The following is a 22130-nucleotide window of genomic DNA, read 5'->3' on the forward strand; positions in this document are numbered from 1 at the left end:
TCTTGCCACATTTCATTCATTGATTACGCAGAATATATATATATATATACATATATATATATATATATATATATATATATATATATATATATATATATATATATATATATATATATTGATTCTCCTTACTTCATGATCATAGGAAAATTCTGTGCAGATCCGTTTACGATGTTCCATCTTGGGGTAATCAGGTGAAATTTCACTGTTCCGTGCAGGCAACAGTGTATTACGTAAACAACAGCATTACCAGCTTCATAAGGTGTATATCTCTGACGACGATAGTCCGTAAAAACGTAAGTAACTACACATTACGACAGGATGAAATACCTGGTGTTGTAAGAACAAACGGATTTAGGGGTTGTGTTGTGATGCCAAAGATGTGGCTGACTTTTAGTCACACTTGATCCACGTCCTCTTGTAATGAAAGCCTTACCAACACTTGCCACCCTACAGTGTGGCTCTAGAGTCTCTTTGGTTCCTTCAGTCTAGACCATACCAACATGACTGGTCTAAGGTTATAAGGCACCGTCAGGAGTTTTGAAGGTCACTTGTCTTACTTTGATAACTTCCGTATCATGGTGACGTCTTCCACGACGAGGGTAGAGTATTCCAAAGTCTCACCCCCCTTCCCCCTAGTGTTCCATCCTCCCTCCTAGTTGTTCACCTCCCCCTTGTGTCTCATCTGCCCCCTCATGTCTCAACTCCCCTTGGGTGTCTCACCTGCCCCTGAGTGTCTCACCTGCCCCTGAGTGTCTCACCTGCCCCTGAGTGTCTCACCTGCCCCTGAGTGTCTCACCTGCCCCTGAGTGTCTCACCTGCCCCCGAGTATCTCACCAGCCCCTGAGTGTCTCACTTGCCCCTGAGTGTCTCACCTACCCCTGAGTGTCTCACCTGCCCCTGAGTGTCTCACCTGCCCCTGAGTGTCTCACCTGCCCCCGAGTATCTCACCTACCCCAGAGTGTCTCACCTGCCCCTGAGTGTCTCACCTACCCCAGAGTGTCTCATCTACTTCTGAGTGTCTCACCTACCCCTGAGTGTCTCACCTACCCCTGAGTGTCTCACCTACCCCAGAGTGTCTCACCTACCCCAGAGTGTCTCACCTGCCCCTGAGTGTCTCATCTACTTCTGAGTGTCTCACCTGCCCCTGAGTGTCTCACCTGCCCCTGAGTGTCTCACCTGCCCCTGAGTGTCTCACCTACCCCTGAGTGTCTCACCTGCCCCAGAGTGTCTCACCTACCCCAGAGTGTCTCACCTGCCCCTGAGTGTCTCACCTACCCCTGAGTGTCTCACCTACCCCTGAGTGTCTCACCTGCCCCAGAGTGTCTCACCTACCCCAGAGTGTCTCACCTGCCCCTGAGTGTCTCATCTACTTCTGAGTGTCTCACCTGCCCCTGAGTGTCTCACCTGCCCCTGAGTGTCTCACCTGCCCCTGAGTGTCTCACCTACCCCTGAGTGTCTCACCTGCCCCTGAGTGTCTCACCTACCCCTGAGTGTCTCACCTACCCCTGAGTGTCTCACCTACCCCAGAGTGTCTCACCTGCCCCTGAGTGTCTCATCTACTTCTGAGTGTCTCACCTACCCCTGAGTGTCTCACCTACCCCTGAGTGTCTCACCTACCCCTGAGTGTCTCACCTACCCCTGAGTGTCTCACCTGCCCCTGAGTGTCTCACCTACCCTGAGTGTCTCACCTACCCCTGAGTGTCTCACCTGCCCCAGAGTGTCTCACCTACCCCTGAGTGTCTCACCTACCCAGAGTGTCTCACCTGCCCCAGAGTGTCTCACCTACCCCTGAGTGTCTCTCATTTCCCTCGGAGTCTCATCTGTCCTCTTTTATTTCGCTTGCCCTCTAGTAACTCACATGCCCCTTAGTTACTCATCCGTCCTTCTGCTAACTTACAACTCGAGTGTCCCTAGTGACTCACCTGTACCAGAGCGACTCACCCTGCACCATATTTCCCCACCTTCCCATAGTAATTCACCCGCCACCTGTGTTCTATCCGTCCCTAGTTACTCAGCTTCACTATATTGACTCACTTTCACTATAGTTACTCGTCTGTGGTGACTCAACTACCCCTTAATGGCTCATCTCCAAATGACTTCCCTTCCCCTGGTTACTCACTTGGTTGTAGAGACTCACCTATCTTTCCCACTCCTCTGCCCTTATTACTCATCTACTGTTAATGACTCACCCGCTAATTATCCACCTTCCCTTACTCATCCACGAGCAACCCTTCTACCCGAACTGACTCACCCAAAGCGACACACCTACCCCTAGTGACACTTCTTAGCTACCCACCTACCATCTACCTATCCACCCCAATGAATTAACCCCCTAGTTACCCACCTCCCGGTAGTTACCCACCTATCCGTAGTTACCCACTTATCGCTCGTGAATCAACCTCTAGAAACACACCTACGCCCTAGTGACTCACCTGTTGAGATCATCAATAACAGTGGTGTATGGGATGCCCATATTGTCCAGATACTGAGTCAGGTCAACGACCACTGCTGGAGACAGAGCCACCTGCGCCACTCCTGCAGGAGAGGTGGAGCTGTGAAGAACAACTCAGTGGTCAGTACTGAGGAGAAACAAACATGTTACAAGGTCTGTACAGACCTTCATGACTGGTATCCTCTGGAGGCTTACCCTTAGAGTCAGACTGTAGACTTGACAATAGTATCAGAGAATTGAGAAGAGTAAGACTAAATCTGTTTACCATCGTCCCTGCTACGCTATACGCTAACCTATGTTCCTGCTATGCTATACGCTCACCTATGTTCCTGCCACACTCACACCCTCACTACTGTTTCTGCTCCACGCACACTCACGCTACTGTTTCTTCTACACTCACACCCTCACTACTGTTTCTGCTACACGCACACTCACGCTACTGTCCCTGCTACACCCCACCCCACTACTGTCCCTGCTACACTTCACTTTAGCCACATCCCGCCACATATCTGTCCCTGACTCACCACAACACCACTGTCTCACCCACATCCTCGTCGTACCACTGATGAAGCCACACCCACCCCATCTCTCCTCCACCCTACTCTGCTGCATTCCCACCACATCACTGATCCTGCTGCCACACTACCACACCCACCCTTGAGTCTGTTCTGGGTGAGGATCTGCATGTTGTGGGTGTCATCGAGCTGGTGCAGGTCCAGTACTGGCCGGCCGTCCTTCGTCCGCTCTGTCACTCCGACCTCCAGTACTTGCCACCTGGAAAAGTTTCAGTGCGTTTACAATCGTCTCGGTGAACTTCAGGAAAAAAAAATGATCATATCTTCTACTTAAAAATCCTCAATATATCTAAGTATTTTGAATTTAGAATCACTTTGTTATGTTTAGAAGGTCGTCAGTCTCTGTCTAAGTGTTTCGGGGACAAGAATTGAAGATGTTTAGAAGATACCAAATAATTTCCATCGTGTTTAGAAAATCCATTTTATCTAGAAATCTTCGAGAAGTGTGAGGGATGTTTAGTGTGTCTGTAGGAGCCTAGCACGGCCGGAAGAGCAGTCGTTTTGACCAAGAAAGTTTTCATTATGAAGATGGTGGTGCTCAGGGACCTCACTGATGTCTATACGGTCTGGATGGCATTTGAAAACTTGCTTCATATTAGAAAACGAAAGGATGAACCTCACCTACTGACATTTTATTCCTGTAAGTCTTCAAGTGGGTAAGTTTACGTGCTACAGAGGGACTACAGAGTTCCTCCTACCTTAACATGCGATGATACCTTGAGCATTAGTATGTGACGCGTTTAGTAAATTTCAACGGTAACCTCCAGTTTTTAAGAGACTTTAAGAAGGTTCAACTCTGGGACCAAACTCGGTATAGTCGTAACTCTGTGGCCTGTGATGCTAGCCAGGGAGTGTGTGAGTAGAGATGGTGGCGTAGGGAAGGTTTGTGAGGACTAAGGGACGTCCAGTTCGACGTTGAATACTCAGTCAAGTTCAGTGGTTATTGCTCATGCTGAACTGTTCTGGGTAGAGAGGCCTTAAGGCGTACCTGAAGGCAGCCTTCTGGTTCCTCAGGACTCTGAGTCACACACACACACACACACACACACACACACACACACGCACGTACACGCACACACACGCACGCATACGCACTCTCTCTCTCTCTCTCTCTCTCTCTCTCTCTCTCTCTCTCTCTCTCTCTCTCTCTCTCTCTCTCTCTCTCTCTCTCTCTCTCTCTCTCTCTCTCTCTCTCTCTCTCTCTCTCTCTCTCTCTCATGGAGCCCCTTACTCCTTACTGCGGTGGTTTGCGTTACTGACCATGATCCGTCACGGGCTCGGGCCTAGGTCTAACCCACATGGGTTCGAAACCTGTGTGCGGCTGTCGGCCCGCCACACAACGCAGGTGTTCATCCTTCCCTGAGTACCTCCCATGTGTGTGTGTGTCTGTGTGTCTGTGTGTTTGTGTGTACATACAAGGCTAAGAGACGGGCAGCAATACAAGTGTGAAACTCTCTCCCCGTAACACACACACAGGACTTACATATGGTAACACCTCCTTACAGTGGCTCGACCTACCCAGCGTAAGTGGCAGGGGTCTGGTTTGTGGTGGCCAAGACCGCCCACGCTGGCCACAGGGCCAACAACACCACTACCAGCCCGCGGGTCGTCCAGTCTTCCATCGTCCTTGTTGTGTCACCTCAGCTGACCCAGGACGGTGAGTAGAGTGACCTCAGCTGACCCAGGACGGTGAGTAGAGTGATCTCAGCTGACCCAGGGCGGTGAGCAGAGTGACCTCAGCTGACCCAGGACGGTGAGAAGAGTGACCTTAGCTGACCCAGGACGGTGAGTAGAGTGACCTCAGCTGACCCAGGACGGTGAGTAGAGTGACCTCAGCTGACCCAGGGCGGTGAGTAGAGTGACCTCAGCTGACCCAGGACGGTGAGTAGAGTGACCTCAGATTTCCCTTGCGTCTTGTGCTGTGGAGATAAACAAGTGTTAGACATGGACGCCACAGGAACATCACAGGTACTTTACGGGAGAAATCTACTGAGAGATAATTCTGACATGGTGAATTTTGTCTTGCATTATTTCCCTCGCAAATTATTCACGTGTTTGTCTAAGACAATATCCAACTGGAGTATCACTCTGAAATGCACTAAAACACGGGAAATAAGTGAGAACGATTTACCAGTGGACGTAGAGGGCCTGAAATCAGGACCATTGCGATGTAGGCCATGAGACAAGGGGATTTTATGGACGATAGGTTGGCCTGAGTGAGATGGACCACTCAGATGTATACCTTCTTATCCTATTTCTACTCACTCTTCATCTCCATGTCACCAGACCGTTTCAGAATACCCTTATCAACTCCATCATACTAACATACCTTTGTCTTACCCTATCATTTATCATACGATTCAACCCACCTCACGCCACATGTCCTCAAGCATTTCATTTACAACACATCCACCCTCTCTTCTTTGCGTCAATTTTCCCTCAGCTCCCCGCCTTGCATCCACGCACCACCCACGGGTCCACTATACCATCAAACAGGCCCATCCTTGCCCATAAACACGATGACCTCCCTTTCCACACATTCCTCAGCGCAGCGAGGAACGCTGCCCCCTCATCCACTCTGTGTCAGTGGTTCCATTTGCTGCCATAGCCATTCCCAGGTATCTAAAACACTCCACATACTCCTGGTTCTCTCCATTTAAACTCATACTCCAATTAACCTGTTCCCATTTATTATCGACTCTAATGATCATGTTTTTATTCACATTTACCCTCAACTTTCTCCTCTCACATATACTCCCAAACTCAGACATAAGAGTCTGCAGTTTCTCACTCGAATGTGCCACCAGCGACGCGTCATCAGCAAACAACAACTGAAACAACATCTGACTCACCTCTCAGACGGCATCTTTGCGCCTCTCTGTAAGACTCTTGCATTCGTCTCCTTCACAACCAATCAGTGAAAAAAAATCAAACAGTAATGGTAGAGTCACACACACCACCTGACGCATATCTACCCTCACTTGTAATCAGTCACTTACCCTCTATTCCTAATCGCATATATGCTTTACTTTCTTCATTAAAAACTCTTTAGTGCTTCTATAGCTTTCCTCCCATACCATATACCGGCAGCATCATCAACAGAGCATCTTTATCATACGTTTTCTACAGATCCACCACCACCACACACATTGTTCCCCCATTAAACCCAAAAAGTGCTCTCAACATACCTATATCTTTCCAATCTGATCACTCCCTTTTGTTCCCCTTGCCTTTATGCAATGGCATTGTAAATGCATGCCAAGAATCCTCAGGCACCTTATCATGAGCTACACATACACTGAAAATCTGAACTTACAAATCAACAAACAGTTAGGGAGTTTCTTTAGAAATTCATTTGCAAAAAAGGCCCAGTCCTCTGTTCTTAACGCTACCTCGCTAACGCGGGAAATGGCGAATAGTTTAAAAGAAAAAGAAAAAAAAAAAAAAATATATATATATATATATATATATATATATATATATATATATATATATATATATATATATATATATATATATATATATATATATATATATATAATGTATGTATGACTCATGGTGAGGTGCCTGAGGATTGGCGGAATGCGTGCATAGTGCCATTGTACAAAGGCAAAGGGGATAAGAGTGAGTGCTCAAATTACAGAGGTATAAGTTTGTTGAGTATTCCTGGTAAATTATATGGGAGGGTATTGATTGAGAGGGTGAAGGCATGTACAGAGCATCAGACTGGGGAAGAGCAGTGCGGTTTCAGAAGTGGTAGAGGATGTGTGGATCAGGTGTTTGCTTTGAAGAATGTATGTGAGAAATACTTAGAAAAGCAAATGGATTTGTATGTAGCATTTATGGATCTGGAGAAGGCATATGATAGAGTTGATAGAGATGCTCTGTGGAAGGTATTAAGAATATATGGTGTGGGAGGCAAGTTGTTAGAAGCAGTGAAAAGTTTTTATCGAGGATGTAAGGCATGTGTACGTGTAGGAAGAGAGGAAAGTGATTGGTTCTCAGTGAATGTAGGTTTGCGTCAGGGGTGTGTGATGTCTCCATGGTTGTTTAATTTGTTTATGGATGGGGTTGTTAGGGAGGTAAATGCAAGAGTCCTGGAAAGAGGGGCAAGTATGAAGTCTGTTGGGGATGAGAGAGCTTGGGAAGTGAGTCAGTTGTTGTTCGCTGATGATACAGCGCTGGTGGCTGATTCATGTGAGAAACTGCAGAAGCTGGTGACTGAGTTTGGTAAAGTGTGTGGAAGAAGAAAGTTAAGAGTAAATGTGAATAAGAGCAAGGTTATTAGGTACAGTAGGGTTGAGGGTCAAGTCAATTGGGAGGTGAGTTTGAATGGAGAAAAACTGGAGGAAGTGAAGTGTTTTAGATATCTGGGAGTGGATCTGTCGCAGGATGGAACCATGGAAGCGGAAGTGGATCATAGGGTGGGGGAGGGGGCGAAAATTTTGGGAGCCTTGAAAAATGTGTGGAAGTCGAGAACATTATCTCGGAAAGCAAAAATGGGTATGTTTGAAGGAATAGTGGTTCCAACAATGTTGTATGGTTGCGAGGCGTGGGCTATGGATAGAGTTGTGCGCAGGGGGATGGATGTGCTGGAAATGAGATGTTTGAGGACAATGTGTGGTGTGAGGTGGTTTGATCGAGTAAGTAACGTAAGGGTAAGAGAGATGTGTGGAAATAAAAAGAGCGTGGTTGAGAGAGCAGAAAGGGTGTTTTGAAATGGTTTGGGCACATGGAGAGAATGAGTGAGGAAAGATTGACCAAGAGGATATATGTGTCGGAGGTGGAGGAACGAGGAGAAGAGGAGACCAAATTGGAGGTGGAAAGATGGAGTGAAAAAGATTCTTGTGTGATCGGGGCCTGAACATGCAGGAGGGTGAAAGGAGGGCAAGGAATAGAGTGAATTGGAGCGATGTGGTATACAGGGGTTGACGTGCTGTCAGTGGATTGAATCAGGGCATGTGAGGCGTCTGGGGTAAACCATGGAAGGCTGTGTAGGTATGTATATTTGTATATTCACTCCCCGCGTGACTCCTTCTTCTGTTTCCCATTTTAGAAAGTTAATACAAGGAGGGGAGGATTTCCGGCCCCCCGCTCCCGTCCCCTCTATATATATATATATATATATAATATATATAATATATAATATATTATATATAATATATATATATATATATATATATATATATATATATATATATATATATATATATATATATATATATATATGTATATATATATATGTATATATATATATATATTATAATATATATATATATATATATATATAATATATATATATATATATATAAAATATATATATATATATATATATATATATAATAAGAACACTGGAAGTAGACACAGCAGCAAATGGAACCATGGAAACTACGTTTGTGAATCAAGAACCATTGCAACACAAACCTCGCCAGGTGGTAGAGTGTCCCGCAGTGTATCGAGACAGACTTTCCCAGAACTTTTTTAAAGGGGAGAAGTAAATGTTTATAGTTGTGTTACTGGAGTGATAGTTTTCATACATGGTGCTTTGACAAGAAAATAGTGAAATTGGAAAAAAAAAATGAAGCTTAGACATTGAAGCTTATTGATACAGTGGTTAAATTGATGAGAACTACTATTGGCGTTTGTGTAAAAAAATTATACATTTCCCTTTTCCATAGCAGAGGTTGAACCATTATGTGACATTCATTTTCTCATTTCATTTCAAGCCAGAAGTTTCAGTTTTCTAAATTATTTCTTACTTTTTTCATATGTATATATATGTATATGTGTGTGTGTGTGTATGTGCGTGTGTAGGTGTATGTATATATATATATAATATATATATATATATATATATATATATATATATATATATATAATGTATACATATATATATATATATATATATATATTATCCTGGGGACAGGGGTGAAAGAATTCTTCCCACGCCTTCCTCGCGTGTCGTAGAAGGCGACTAGAGGGGACGGAGCGGGGGGCCAGAAATCCTCCCCTCCTTGTATTTCTAACTTTCTAAAATGGGAAACAGAAGAAGGAGTCACGCGGGGAGTGCTCATCGTCCTTGAAGGCTCAGACTGGGGTGTCTAAATGTGTGTGGATGTAACCAAGATGTGAAAAAAGGAGAGATAGGTAGTATGTTTGAGGAAAGGAACCTGGATGTTTTGGCTCTGAGTGAAACGAAGCTCAAGGGTAAAGGGGAAGAGTGGTTTGGGAATGTCTTGGGAGTAAGTCAGGGGTTAGTGATGAGGACAAGAGCAAGGGAAGGAGTAGCACTACTCCTGAAACAGGAGTTGTGGGAGTATGTGATAGAATGTAAGAAAGTAAATTCTCGATTAATATAGGTAAAACTGAAAGTTGATGGAGAGAGATGGGTGATTATTGGTGAATATGCACCTGGGCATGAGAAAAAAGATCATGAGAGGCAAGTGTTTTGGGAGCAGCTGAATGAGTGTGTTAGTGGTTTTGATGCAAGAGAGACCGGGTTTATAGTGATGGGTGATTTGAATGCAAAGGTGAGTAATGTGGCAGTTGAGGGAATAATTGGTATACATGGGGTGTTCAGTGTTGTAAATGGAAATGGTGAAGAGCTTGTAGACTTATGTGCCTGAAAAAGGACTGGTGATTGGGAATACCTGGTTTAAAAAGCGAGATATACATAAGTTTACGTATATAAGTAGGAGAGATGGCCAGAATTCGTTACTGGATTACATGTTAATTGACAGGCGCGCGAAAGAGAGACTTTTGGATGTTAATGTGCTGAGAGGTGCAACTTGAGGGATGTCTGATCATTATCTTGTGGAGGCTAAGGTGAAGATTTGTATGGGTTTCAGAAAAGAAGAGTGAATGTTGGGTGAAGAGGGTGGTGAGAGTAAGTGAGCTTGGGAAGGAGACCTGTGTGAGGAAGTACCAGGAGAGACTGAGTACAGAAATGGAAAAAGGTGAAAACAATGGAAGTAAGGGGAGTGGGGGAGGAATGGGATGTATTTAGGGAATCAGTGATGGATTGCGCAAAAGATGCTTGTGGCATGAGAAGAGTGGGAGGTGGGTTGATTAGAAAGGGTAGTGAGTGGTGGGATGAAGAAGTAAGATTATTAGTGAAAGAGAAGAGAGAGGCATTTGGACGATTTTTTGCAGGGAAAAAATGCAATTGAGTGGGAGAGGGGGAGGAATGGGATGTATTTAGGGACTCAGTGATGGATTGCGCAAAAGATGCTTGTGGCATGAGAAGAGTGGGAGGTGGGTTGATTAGAAAGGGTTAGTGAGTGGTGGGATGAAGAAGTAAGATTATTAGTGAAAGAGAAGAGAGAGGCATTTGGACGATTTTTGCAGGAAAAAAATGCAATTGAGTGGGAGATGTATAAAAGAAAGAAAACAGGAGGTCAAGAGAAAGGTGCAAGAGGTGAAAAAAGGGCAAATGAGAGTTGGGGTGAGAGAGTATCATTAAATTTTAGGGAGAATAAAAAGATGTTCTGGAAGGAGGTAAATAAAGTGCGTAAGACAAGGGAGCAAATGAGAACTTCAGTGAAGGGCGCTAATGGGGAGGTGATAACAAGTAGTGGTGATGTGAGAAGGAGATGGAGTGAGTATTTTGAAGGTTTGTTGAATGTGTTTGATGATAGAGTGGCAGATATAGGGTGTTTTGTTCGAGGTGGTGTGCAAAGTGAGAGGGTTTGGGAAAATGATTTGGTAAACAGAGAAGAGGTAGTAAAAGCTTTGCGGAAGATGAAAGCCGGCAAGGCAGCAGGTTTTGATGGTATTGCAGTGGAATCTATTAAAAAAGGGGGTGATTGTATTGTTGACTGGTTGGTAAGGTTATGTAATGTATGTATGACTCATGGTGAGGTGCCTGAAGATTGGCGGAATGCGTGCATAGTGCCTTTGTACAAAGGCAAAGGGGATAAGAGTGAGTGCTCAAATTACAGAGGTATAAGTTTGTTGAGTATTCCTGGTAAATTAATATGGGAGGGTATTGATTGAGAGGGTGAAGGCATGTACAGAGCATCAGATTGGGGAAGAGTAGTGTGGTTTCAGAAGTGGTAGAGGATGTGTGGACAGGTGTTTGCTTTGAAGAATGTATGTGAGAAATACTTAGAAAAGCAAATGGATTTGTATGTAGCATTTATGGATCTGGAGAATGGCATATGATAGAGTTGATAGAGATGCTCTGTGGAAGGTATTAAGAATATATGGTGTGGGAGGCAAGTTGTTAGAAGCAGTGAAAAGTTTTTACCGAGGATGTAAGGCATGTGTACGTGTAGGAAGAGAGGAAAGTGATTGGTTCTCAGTGAATGTAGGTTAGCGGCAGGGGTGTGTGATGTCTCCATGGTTGTTTAATTTGTTTATGGATGGGGTTGTTAGGGAGGTGAATGCAGGAGTTTTGGAAAGAGGGGGCAAGTATGAAATCTGTTGTGGATGAGAGAGCTTGGGAAGTGAGTCAGTTGTTGTTCGCTGATGATACAGCGCTGGTGGCTGATTCATGTGAGAAATGCAGAAGCTGGTGTGTGAAAGTGTGTGTGTAAAGTGTGTGAAAGAAGAAAGTTAAGAGTAAATGTGAATAAGAGCAAGGTAGTTAGGTACAGTAGGGTTGAGGGTCAAGTCAATTGGGAGGTAAGTTTGAATGGAGAAAAACTGGAGGAAGTAAAGTGTTTTAGATATCTGGGAGTGGATCTGGCAGCGGATGGAACATGGAAGCGGAAGTGAATCATAGGGTGGGGGAGGGGGCGAAAATCCTGGGCCTCGAAGAATGTTTGGAAGTCGAGAACATTATCTCGGAAAGCAAAAATGGGTATGTTTGAAGGAATAGTGGTTCCAACAATGTTTTATGCTTGCGAGGCGTGGGCTATGGATAGAGCTGTGCGCAGGAGGGTGGATGTGCTGGAATATATATATATATTATATATTTAATATATATATATTATATATATATATATATATATATATATATATATATATATATATATATTATAATATATATATGTATGTATACGGTACGCCACTGGTTCCTCCATAATAAAGCATTAAGCACCTGGCTCCTGACCTTGTGTCTATGAATTGAAGATCACTCTTTCAAAGGAGAATATGCAAAGATATCCCAGTGTTGGGAAACAAAGAGCAGTTCGTCCAGTTGACATAGCAACTGGTTCAGGCCAGGAGACTCATATGGTATCACCCTATCAGAAATTCCCCATTAAATAGAAAACAGGTTTGTCGGGTGTTGATCGGGGTCGTCGGATGAAGCACAAAAATAGACCATCGCGTCCAGTAATAACAACAGCAGACCCTGGTGTTCACTGGAGGAGAACAGGGCGGGTTGTACTAACACGTCCGTGTAAGTCAATATTAGGGATGTGTTTACGTAAGACGGGTGATGTAAGGGAACAGGTCTGCCGGGTGCTTTTGTCTCCCGAGGTCAGCGTCCTTACCTTTACCCCAGCCGTAAACCTCACCCCAACCCGTGCACTTCCTCACCTTAAACCTACTCCCTCCCTTCAACTGTATTCATCCCCTCCTCCTCAGTGCCTCTTACGGAGCACTATCAACCCCTCCCAACATCTGTTTCCTCCTCACCATCATTATTTCCTCCTTCGCAACATTATACCGTACTGAGTAACCCCAACCCCTTTTCCTAACCCCTACCCTGTCTAAACCACATTTACCCCATTCCTCCCTACCTTCACCACACCTCTTACCCATACCAACCCATATCCCCTGCTACTCTCCATTCTGGGGAGCCGCTGCTCCTCCACCCTTGTGACGACCCACGGCGTCAGAGTCGTACGTACGCCTGTTACGCTCCAACCCGACACCTTACACTCGGCCCGTCGCAAACAGTTTCTGATCATGTTACAACCGACTGTCTCAATTGTTCCTCAATCTGCATCTCATGACAACCTATGGCAACAACAGTCTCACAATCAAATAGGATACATGAGATGGTGTGGGACTCTGGTGGCCACAAGGGCTGCTACAGACGCGGGGTAAAAATAGGACATACCTGGGGCTGAGAGACTGGGCCCGGCATGCTCTGGCCCCTTGTAAGGCAGGTAGGTGGGTGGGAGCACGATGGAATCCACAGATATCTGGTGCAATTTCTTCTGCTTAAGAAACAGCTAGAAAAGTAATATCATAAATGTGTGGAGCGATCAGGTGAATATATATATATATATATATATATATATATATATATACATATACATTATATATATATATATATTATATATATATATTTATATATATATATATATATATATATATATTATATATATATATATATATATATATATATATTTATATATATATTATATATATGGATTTGTATGTAGCATTTATGGATCTGGAGAAGGCATATGATAGAGTTGATAGAGATGCTCTGTGGAAGGTATTAAGAATATATGGTGTGGGAGGAAGTTGTTAGAAGCAGTGAAAAGTTTTTATCGAGGATGTAAGGCATGTGTACGTGTAGGAAGAGAGGAAAGTGATTGGTTCTCAGTGAATGTAGGTTTGCGGCAGGGGTGTGTGATGTCTCCATGGTTGTTTAATTTGTTTATGGATGGGGTTGTTAGGGAGGTGAATGCAAGAGTTTGGAAAGAGGGGCAAGTATGAAGTCTGTTGGGGATGAGAGAGCTTGGGAAGTGAGTCAGTTGTTGTTCGCTGATGATACAGCGCTGGTGGCTGATTCATGTGAGAAACTGCAGAAGCTGGTGACTGAGTTTGGTAAAGTGTGTGGAAGAAGAAAGTTAAGAGTAAATGTGAATAAGAGCAAGGTTATTAGGTACAGTAGGGTTGAGGGTCAAGTCAATTGGGAGGTGAGTTTGAATGGAGAAAAACTGGAGGAAGTGAAGTGTTTTAGATATCTGGGAGTGGATCTGTCGCAGGATGGAACCATGGAAGCGGAAGTGGATCATAGGGTGGGGGAGGGGGCGAAAATTTTGGGAGCCTTGAAAAATGTGTGGAAGTCGAGAACATTATCTCGGAAAGCAAAAATGGGTATGTTTGAAGGAATAGTGGTTCCAACAATGTTGTATGGTTGCGAGGCGTGGGCTATGGATAGAGTTGTGCGCAGGGGGATGGATGTGCTGGAAATGAGATGTTTGAGGACAATGTGTGGTGTGAGGTGGTTTGATCGAGTAAGTAACGTAAGGGTAAGAGAGATGTGTGGAAATAAAAAGAGCGTGGTTGAGAGAGCAGAAGAGGGTGTTTTGAAATGGTTTGGGCACATGGAGAGAATGAGTGAGGAAAGATTGACCAAGAGGATATATGTGTCGGAGGTGGAGGGAACGAGGAGAAGAGGGAGACCAAATTGGAGGTGGAAAGATGGAGTGAAAAAGATCTTGTGTGATCGGGGCCTGAACATGCAGGAGGGTGAAAGGAGGGCAAGGAATAGAGTGAATTGGAGCGATGTGGTATACAGGGGTTGACGTGCTGTCAGTGGATTGAATCAGGGCATGTGAGGCGTCTGGGGTAAACCATGGAAGGCTGTGTAGGTATGTATATTTGTATATTCACTCCCCGCGTGACTCCTTCTTCTGTTTCCCATTTTAGAAAGTTAATACAAGGAGGGGAGGATTTCCGGCCCCCCGCTCCCGTCCCCTCTATATATATATATATATATATATATATATATATATATATATATATATATATATATATATATATATATATATATATATATATATATATATATATATATATATATATATATATATATATATATGTATATATATATATGTATATATATATATATATATATATATATATATATATATATATATATATATATATATATATATATATATATATATATATATATATATATATATATAAGAACACTGGAAGTAGACACAGCAGCAAATGGAACCATGGAAACTACGTTTGTGAATCAAGAACCATTGCAACACAAACCTCGCCAGGTGGTAGAGTGTCCCGCAGTGTATCGAGACAGACTTTCCCAGAACTTTTTTAAAGGGGAGAAGTAAATGTTTATAGTTGTGTTACTGGAGTGATAGTTTTCATACATGGTGCTTTGACAAGAAAATAGTGAAATTGGAAAAAAAAAATGAAGCTTAGACATTGAAGCTTATTGATACAGTGGTTAAATTGATGAGAACTACTATTGGCGTTTGTGTAAAAAAATTATACATTTCCCTTTTCCATAGCAGAGGTTGAACCATTATGTGACATTCATTTTCTCATTTCATTTCAAGCCAGAAGTTTCAGTTTTCTAAATTATTTCTTACTTTTTTTCATATGTATATATATGTATATGTGTGTGTGTGTGTATGTGCGTGTGTAGGTGTATGTATATATATATATATATATATATATATATATATATATATATATATATATATATATATATATGTATACATATATATATATATATATATATATATTATCCCTGGGGACAGGGGTGAAAGAATTCTTCCCACGCCTTCCTCGCGTGTCGTAGAAGGCGACTAGAGGGGACGGGAGCGGGGGGCCAGAAATCCTCCCCTCCTTGTATTTCTAACTTTCTAAAATGGGAAACAGAAGAAGGAGTCACGCGGGGAGTGCTCATCGTCCTTGAAGGCTCAGACTGGGGTGTCTAAATGTGTGTGGATGTAACCAAGATGTGAAAAAAGGAGAGATAGGTAGTATGTTTGAGGAAAGGAACCTGGATGTTTTGGCTCTGAGTGAAACGAAGCTCAAGGGTAAAGGGGAAGAGTGGTTTGGGAATGTCTTGGGAGTAAAGTCAGGGGTTAGTGAGAGGACAAGAGCAAGGGAAGGAGTAGCACTACTCCTGAAACAGGAGTTGTGGGAGTATGTGATAGAATGTAAGAAAGTAAATTCTCGATTAATATAGGTAAAACTGAAAGTTGATGGAGAGAGATGGGTGATTATTGGTGAATATGCACCTGGGCATGAGAAAAAAGATCATGAGAGGCAAGTGTTTTGGGAGCAGCTGAATGAGTGTGTTAGTGGTTTTGATGCAAGAGAGACCGGGTTATAGTGATGGGTGATTTGAATGCAAAGGTGAGTAATGTGGCAGTTGAGGGAATAATTGGTATACATGGGGTGTTCAGTGTTGTAAATGGAAATGGTGAAGAGCTTGTAGACTTATGTGCTGAAAAAGGACTGGTGATTGGGAATACCTGGTTTAAAAAGCGAGATATACATAAGTTTACGTATATAAGTAGGAGAGATGGCCAGAATTCGTTACTGGATTACATGTTAATTGACAGGCGCGCGAAAGAGAGACTTTTGGATGTTAATGTGCTGAGAGGTGCAACTTGAGGGATGTCTGATCATTATCTTGTGGAGGCTAAGGTGAAGATTTGTATGGGTTTTCAGAAAAGAAGAGTGAATGTTGGGGTGAAGAGGGTGGTGAGAGTAAGTGAGCTTGGGAAGGAGACCTGTGTGAGGAAGTACCAGGAGAGACTGAGTACAGAATGGAAAAAGGTGAAAACAATGGAAGTAAGGGGAGTGGGGGAGGAATGGGATGTATTTAGGGAATCAGTGATGGATTGCGCAAAAGATGCTTGTGGCATGAGAAGAGTGGGAGGTGGGTTGATTAGAAAGGGTAGTGAGTGGTGGGATGAAGAAGTAAGATTATTAGTGAAAGAGAAGAGAGAGGCATTTGGACGATTTTTGCAGGGAAAAAATGCAATTGAGTGGGAGAGGGGGAGGAATGGGATGTATTTAGGGACTCAGTGATGGATTGCGCAAAAGATGCTTGTGGCATGAGAAGAGTGGGAGGTGGGTTGATTAGAAAGGGTAGTGAGTGGTGGGATGAAGAAGTAAGATTATTAGTGAAAGAGAAGAGAGAGGCATTTGGACGATTTTTGCAGGGAAAAAATGCAATTGAGTGGGAGATGTATAAAAGAAAGAAACAGGAGGTCAAGAGAAAGGTGCAAGAGGTGAAAAAAAGGGCAAATGAGAGTTGGGGTGAGAGAGTATCATTAAATTTTAGGGAGAATAAAAAGATGTTCTGGAAGGAGGTAAATAAAGTGCGTAAGACAAGGGAGCAAATGAGAACTTCAGTGAAGGGCGCTAATGGGGAGGTGATAACAAGTAGTGGTGATGTGAGAAGGAGATGGAGTGAGTATTTTGAAGGTTTGTTGAATGTGTTTGATGATAGAGTGGCAGATATAGGGTGTTTTGTTCGAGGTGGTGTGCAAAGTGAGAGGGTTTGGGAAAATGATTTGGTAAACAGAGAAGAGGTAGTAAAAGCTTTGCGGAAGATGAAAGCCGGCAAGGCAGCAGGTTTTGATGGTATTGCAGTGGAATCTATTAAAAAAGGGGGTGATTGTATTGTTGACTGGTTGGTAAGGTTATGTAATGTATGTATGACTCATGGTGAGGTGCCTGAAGATTGGCGGAATGCGTGCATAGTGCCTTTGTACAAAGGCAAAGGGGATAAGAGTGAGTGCTCAAATTACAGAGGTATAAGTTTGTTGAGTATTCCTGGTAAATTATATGGGAGGGTATTGATTGAGAGGGTGAAGGCATGTACAGAGCATCAGATTGGGGAAGAGTAGTGTGGTTTCAGAAGTGGTAGAGGATGTGTGGATCAGGTGTTTGCTTTGAAGAATGTATGTGAGAAATACTTAGAAAAGCAAATGGATTTGTATGTAGCATTTATGGATCTGGAGAAGGCATATGATAGAGTTGATAGAGATGCTCTGTGGAAGGTATTAAGAATATATGGTGTGGGAGGCAAGTTGTTAGAAGCAGTGAAAAGTTTTTACCGAGGATGTAAGGCATGTGTACGTGTAGGAAGAGAGGAAAGTGATTGGTTCTCAGTGAATGTAGGTTAGCGGCAGGGGTGTGTGATGTCTCCATGGTTGTTTAATTTGTTTATGGATGGGGTTGTTAGGGAGGTGAATGCAGGAGTTTTGGAAAGAGGGGCAAGTATGAAATCTGTTGTGGATGAGAGAGCTTGGGAAGTGAGTCAGTTGTTGTTCGCTGATGATACAGCGCTGGTGGCTGATTCATGTGAGAAACTGCAGAAGCTGGTGTGTGAAAGTGTGTGTGTAAAGTGTGTGAAAGAAGAAAGTTAAGAGTAAATGTGAATAAGAGCAAGGTAGTTAGGTACAGTAGGGTTGAGGGTCAAGTCAATTGGGAGGTAAGTTTGAATGGAGAAAAACTGGAGGAAGTAAAGTGTTTTAGATATCTGGGAGTGGATCTGGCAGCGGATGGAACCATGGAAGCGGAAGTGAATCATAGGGTGGGGGAGGGGGCGAAAATCCTGGGAGCCTCGAAGAATGTTTGGAAGTCGAGAACATTATCTCGGAAAGCAAAAATGGGTATGTTTGAAGGAATAGTGGTTCCAACAATGTTTTATGCTTGCGAGGCGTGGGCTATGGATAGAGCTGTGCGCAGGAGGGTGGATGTGCTGGAATATATATATATATATATATATATATATATATATATATATATATATATATATATATATATATATATATATATATATATATATATATATATATGTATGTATACGGTACGCCACTGGTTCCTCCATAATAAAGCATTAAGCACCTGGCTCCTGACCTTGTGTCTATGAATGAAGATCACTCTTTCAAAGGAGAATATGCAAAGATATCCCAGTGTTGGGAAACAAAGAGCAGTTCGTCCAGTTGACATAGCAACTGGTTCAGGCCAGGAGACTCATATGGTATCACCCTATCAGAAATTCCCCATTAAATAGAAAACAGGTTTGTCGGGTGTTGATCGGGGTCGTCGGATGAAGCACAAAAATAGACCATCGCGTCCAGTAATAACAACAGCAGACCCTGGTGTTCACTGGAGGAGAACAGGGCGGGTTGTACTAACACGTCCGTGTAAGTCAATATTAGGGATGTGTTTACGTAAGACGGGTGATGTAAGGGAACAGGTCTGCCGGGTGCTTTTGTCTCCCCGAGGTCAGCGTCCCTTACCTTTACCCCAGCCGTAAACCTCACCCCAACCCGTGCACTTCCTCACCTTAAACCTACTCCCTCCCTTCAACTGTATTCATCCCCCTCCTCCTCAGTGCCTCTTACGGAGCACTATCAACCCCCTCCCCAACATCTGTTTCCTCCTCACCATCATTATTTCCTCCCTTCGCAACATTATACCGTACTGAGTAACCCCAACCCCTTTTCCTAACCCCTACCCTGTCTAAACCACATTTACCCCATTCCTCCCTACCTTCACCACACCTCTTACCCATACCAACCCATATCCCCTGCTACTCTCCATTCTGGGGAGCCGCTGCTCCTCCACCCTTGTGACGACCCACGGCGTCAGAGTCGTACGTACGCCTGTTACGCTCCAACCCGACACCTTACACTCGGCCCGTCGCAAACAGTTTCTGATCATGTTACAACCGACTGTCTCAATTGTTCCTCAATCTGCATCTCATGACAACCTATGGCAACAACGTCTCACAATCAAATAGGATACATGAGATGGTGTGGGACTCTGGTGGCCACAAGGGCTGCTACAGACGCGGGGTAAAAATAGGACATACCTGGGGCTGAGAGACTGGGCCCGGCATGCTCTGGCCCCTTGTAAGGCAGGTAGGTGGGTGGGAGCCACGATGGAATCCACAGATATCTGGTGCAATTTCTTCCTGCTTAAGAAACAGCTAGAAAAGTAATATCATAAATGTGTGGAGCGATCAGGTGAATATATATATATATATATATATATATATATATATATACATATACATTATATATATATATATATATATATATATATATATATATATATATATATATATATATATATATATATATATATATATATATATATATATATATATATATATATATATATATATGGATTTGTATGTAGCATTTATGGATCTGGAGAAGGCATATGATAGAGTTGATAGAGATGCTCTGTGGAAGGTATTAAGAATATATGGTGTGGGAGGAAAGTTGTTAGATGCAGTGAAAAGTTTTTATCGAGGATGTAAGGCATGTGTACGTGTAGGAAGAGAGGAAAGTGATTGGTTCTCAGTGAATGTAGGTTTGCGGCAGGGGTGTGTGATGTCTCCATGGTTGTTTAATTTGTTTATGGATGGGGTTGTTAGGGAGGTGAATGCAAGAGTTTTGGAAAGAGGGGCAAGTATGAAGTCTGTTGGGGATGAGAGAGCTTGGGAAGTGAGTCAGTTGTTGTTCGCTGATGATACAGCGCTGGTGGCTGATTCATGTGAGAAACTGCAGAAGCTGGTGACTGAGTTTGGTAAAGTGTGTGAAAGAAGAAAGTTAAGAGTAAATGTGAATAAGAGCAAGGTTATTAGGTACAGTAGGGTTGAGGGTCAAGTCAATTGGGAGGTGAGTTTGAATGGAGAAAAACTTGAGGAAGTGAAGTGTTTTAGATATCTGGGAGTGGATCTGGCAGCGGATGGAACCATGGAAGCGGAAGTGGATCATAGGGTGGGGGAGGGGGCGAAAATTCTGGGGGCCTTGAAGAATGTGTGGAAGTCGAGAACATTATCTCGGAAAGCAAAAATGGGTATGTTTGAAGGAATAGTGGTTCCAACAATGTTGTATGGTTGCGAGGCGTGGGCTCTGGATAGAGTTGTGCGCAGGAGGATGGATGTGCTGGAAATGAGATGTTTGAGGACAATGTGTGGTGTGAGGTGGTTTGATCGAGTGAGTAACGTAAGGGTAAGAGAGATGTGTGGAAATAAAAAGAGCGTGGTTGAGAGAGCAGAAGAGGGTGTTTTGAAGTGGTTTGGGCACATGGAGAGAATGAGTGAGGAAAGATTGACCAAGAGGATATATGTGTCGGAGGTGGAGGGAACGAGGAGAAGAGGGAGACCAAATTGGAGGTGGAAAGATGGAGTGAAAAAGATTTTGTGTGATCGGGGCCTGAGCATGCAGGAGGGTGAAAGGAGAGCAAGGAATAGAGTGAATTGGAGCGATGTGGTATACCGGGGTTGACGTGCTATCAGTGGATTGAATCAAGGCATGTGAAGCGTCTGGGGTAAACCATGGAAAGCTGTGTAGGTATGTATATTTGCGTGTGTGGACGTATGTATATACATGTGTATGGGGGGGAGTTGGGCCATTTCTTTCGTCTGTTTCCTTGCGCTACCTCGCAAACGCGGGAGACAGCGACAAAGTATAATAAAAAAAAAAAAAAAAAATATATATATATATATATATATATATATATATATATATATATATATATATATATATATATATATATATATATATATATATATATATATATATATATACATTAGGTGCAGTAGGGTTGAGGGACAAGTCAACCGGGAGGTAAGTTTGAATGGAGAAAAACTGGAGGAAGTAAAGTGTTTTAGATATCTGGGACTGGATTTGGCAGCGGATGGAATCATAGAAGCGGAAGTGAATCATAATGTGGGGGAGGGGTCGAAAGTTCTGGGAGCCTTGAAAAATGTGTGGAAGTCGAGAACGTTACCTTGGAAAGCAAAAATGGGTATGTTTGAAGGAATAGTGTTTCCAACAATGTTATATGGTTGCGAGGCGTGGGCTATGGATAGAGTTGTGCGGAGGAGGGTGGATGTGCTGGAAATGAGATTTTTGAGGACAAGATGTGGTGTGAGGTGGTTTGATCGAGTAAGTAATGAAAGGGTAAGAGAGATGTGTGATAGTAAAAAGAGTGTGGTTGAGAACGTAGAAGAAGGTGTTTTGAAATGGTTTGGTCACATGGAGAGAATGAGTGAGGAAAGATTGACAAAGAGGATATATGTGTCAGAGGTGGAGGGAACGAGGAGAAGTGGAAGACCAAATTGGAGGTGGAAAGATGGAGTGAAAAAGATTTTGAGTGATCGGGGACTGAACATGCAGGAGGGTGAAAGGCGTGAAGGAATAGAGTGAATTGGAACGATGTGGTATACCAGGGTCGACGTGCTGTCAGTAGATTGAACCAGGGCATGTGAGGCGTCTGGGGTAAACCATGAAAAGTTTTGTGGGGCCTAGATGTGGAAAGGGAGCTGTGGTTACGGTGCATTATACATGACAGCTAGAGACTGAGTGTGAACGATGTGGCCTTTGTTGTCTTTTCCTAGTGCTACCTCGCGCACATGCGAGGGGAAGGGGTTGGTATTTCATGTGTGTCAG

At 43.3% G+C, this 22130-nt stretch overlaps 1 protein-coding gene across 1 annotated transcript in view; it reads right to left on the reverse strand.

The window, feature by feature from the left end:
- The window catches only part of LOC139765639 (carboxypeptidase B1-like), a 54439-nt gene that overhangs the window by 20815 nt on the left and 11494 nt on the right, over nucleotides 1-22130 (reverse strand). Inside the window, exons 2-5 of the mRNA XM_071693327.1 lie at nucleotides 4795-4946; nucleotides 4546-4698; nucleotides 3108-3226; nucleotides 2433-2535 (exon numbers count right to left, since the gene is read on the reverse strand). Of these exons, the coding sequence (XP_071549428.1) occupies nucleotides 2433-2535; nucleotides 3108-3226; nucleotides 4546-4649 (326 nt within the window). The 5' untranslated portion in view covers nucleotides 4650-4698; nucleotides 4795-4946. The remainder of the gene's footprint in view (nucleotides 1-2432; nucleotides 2536-3107; nucleotides 3227-4545; nucleotides 4699-4794; nucleotides 4947-22130) is intronic.

The sequence above is a fragment of the Panulirus ornatus genome, chromosome 55 (assembly GCF_036320965.1).
Source record: "Panulirus ornatus isolate Po-2019 chromosome 55, ASM3632096v1, whole genome shotgun sequence".
NCBI classification, from domain to species: domain Eukaryota; kingdom Metazoa; phylum Arthropoda; class Malacostraca; order Decapoda; family Palinuridae; genus Panulirus; species Panulirus ornatus.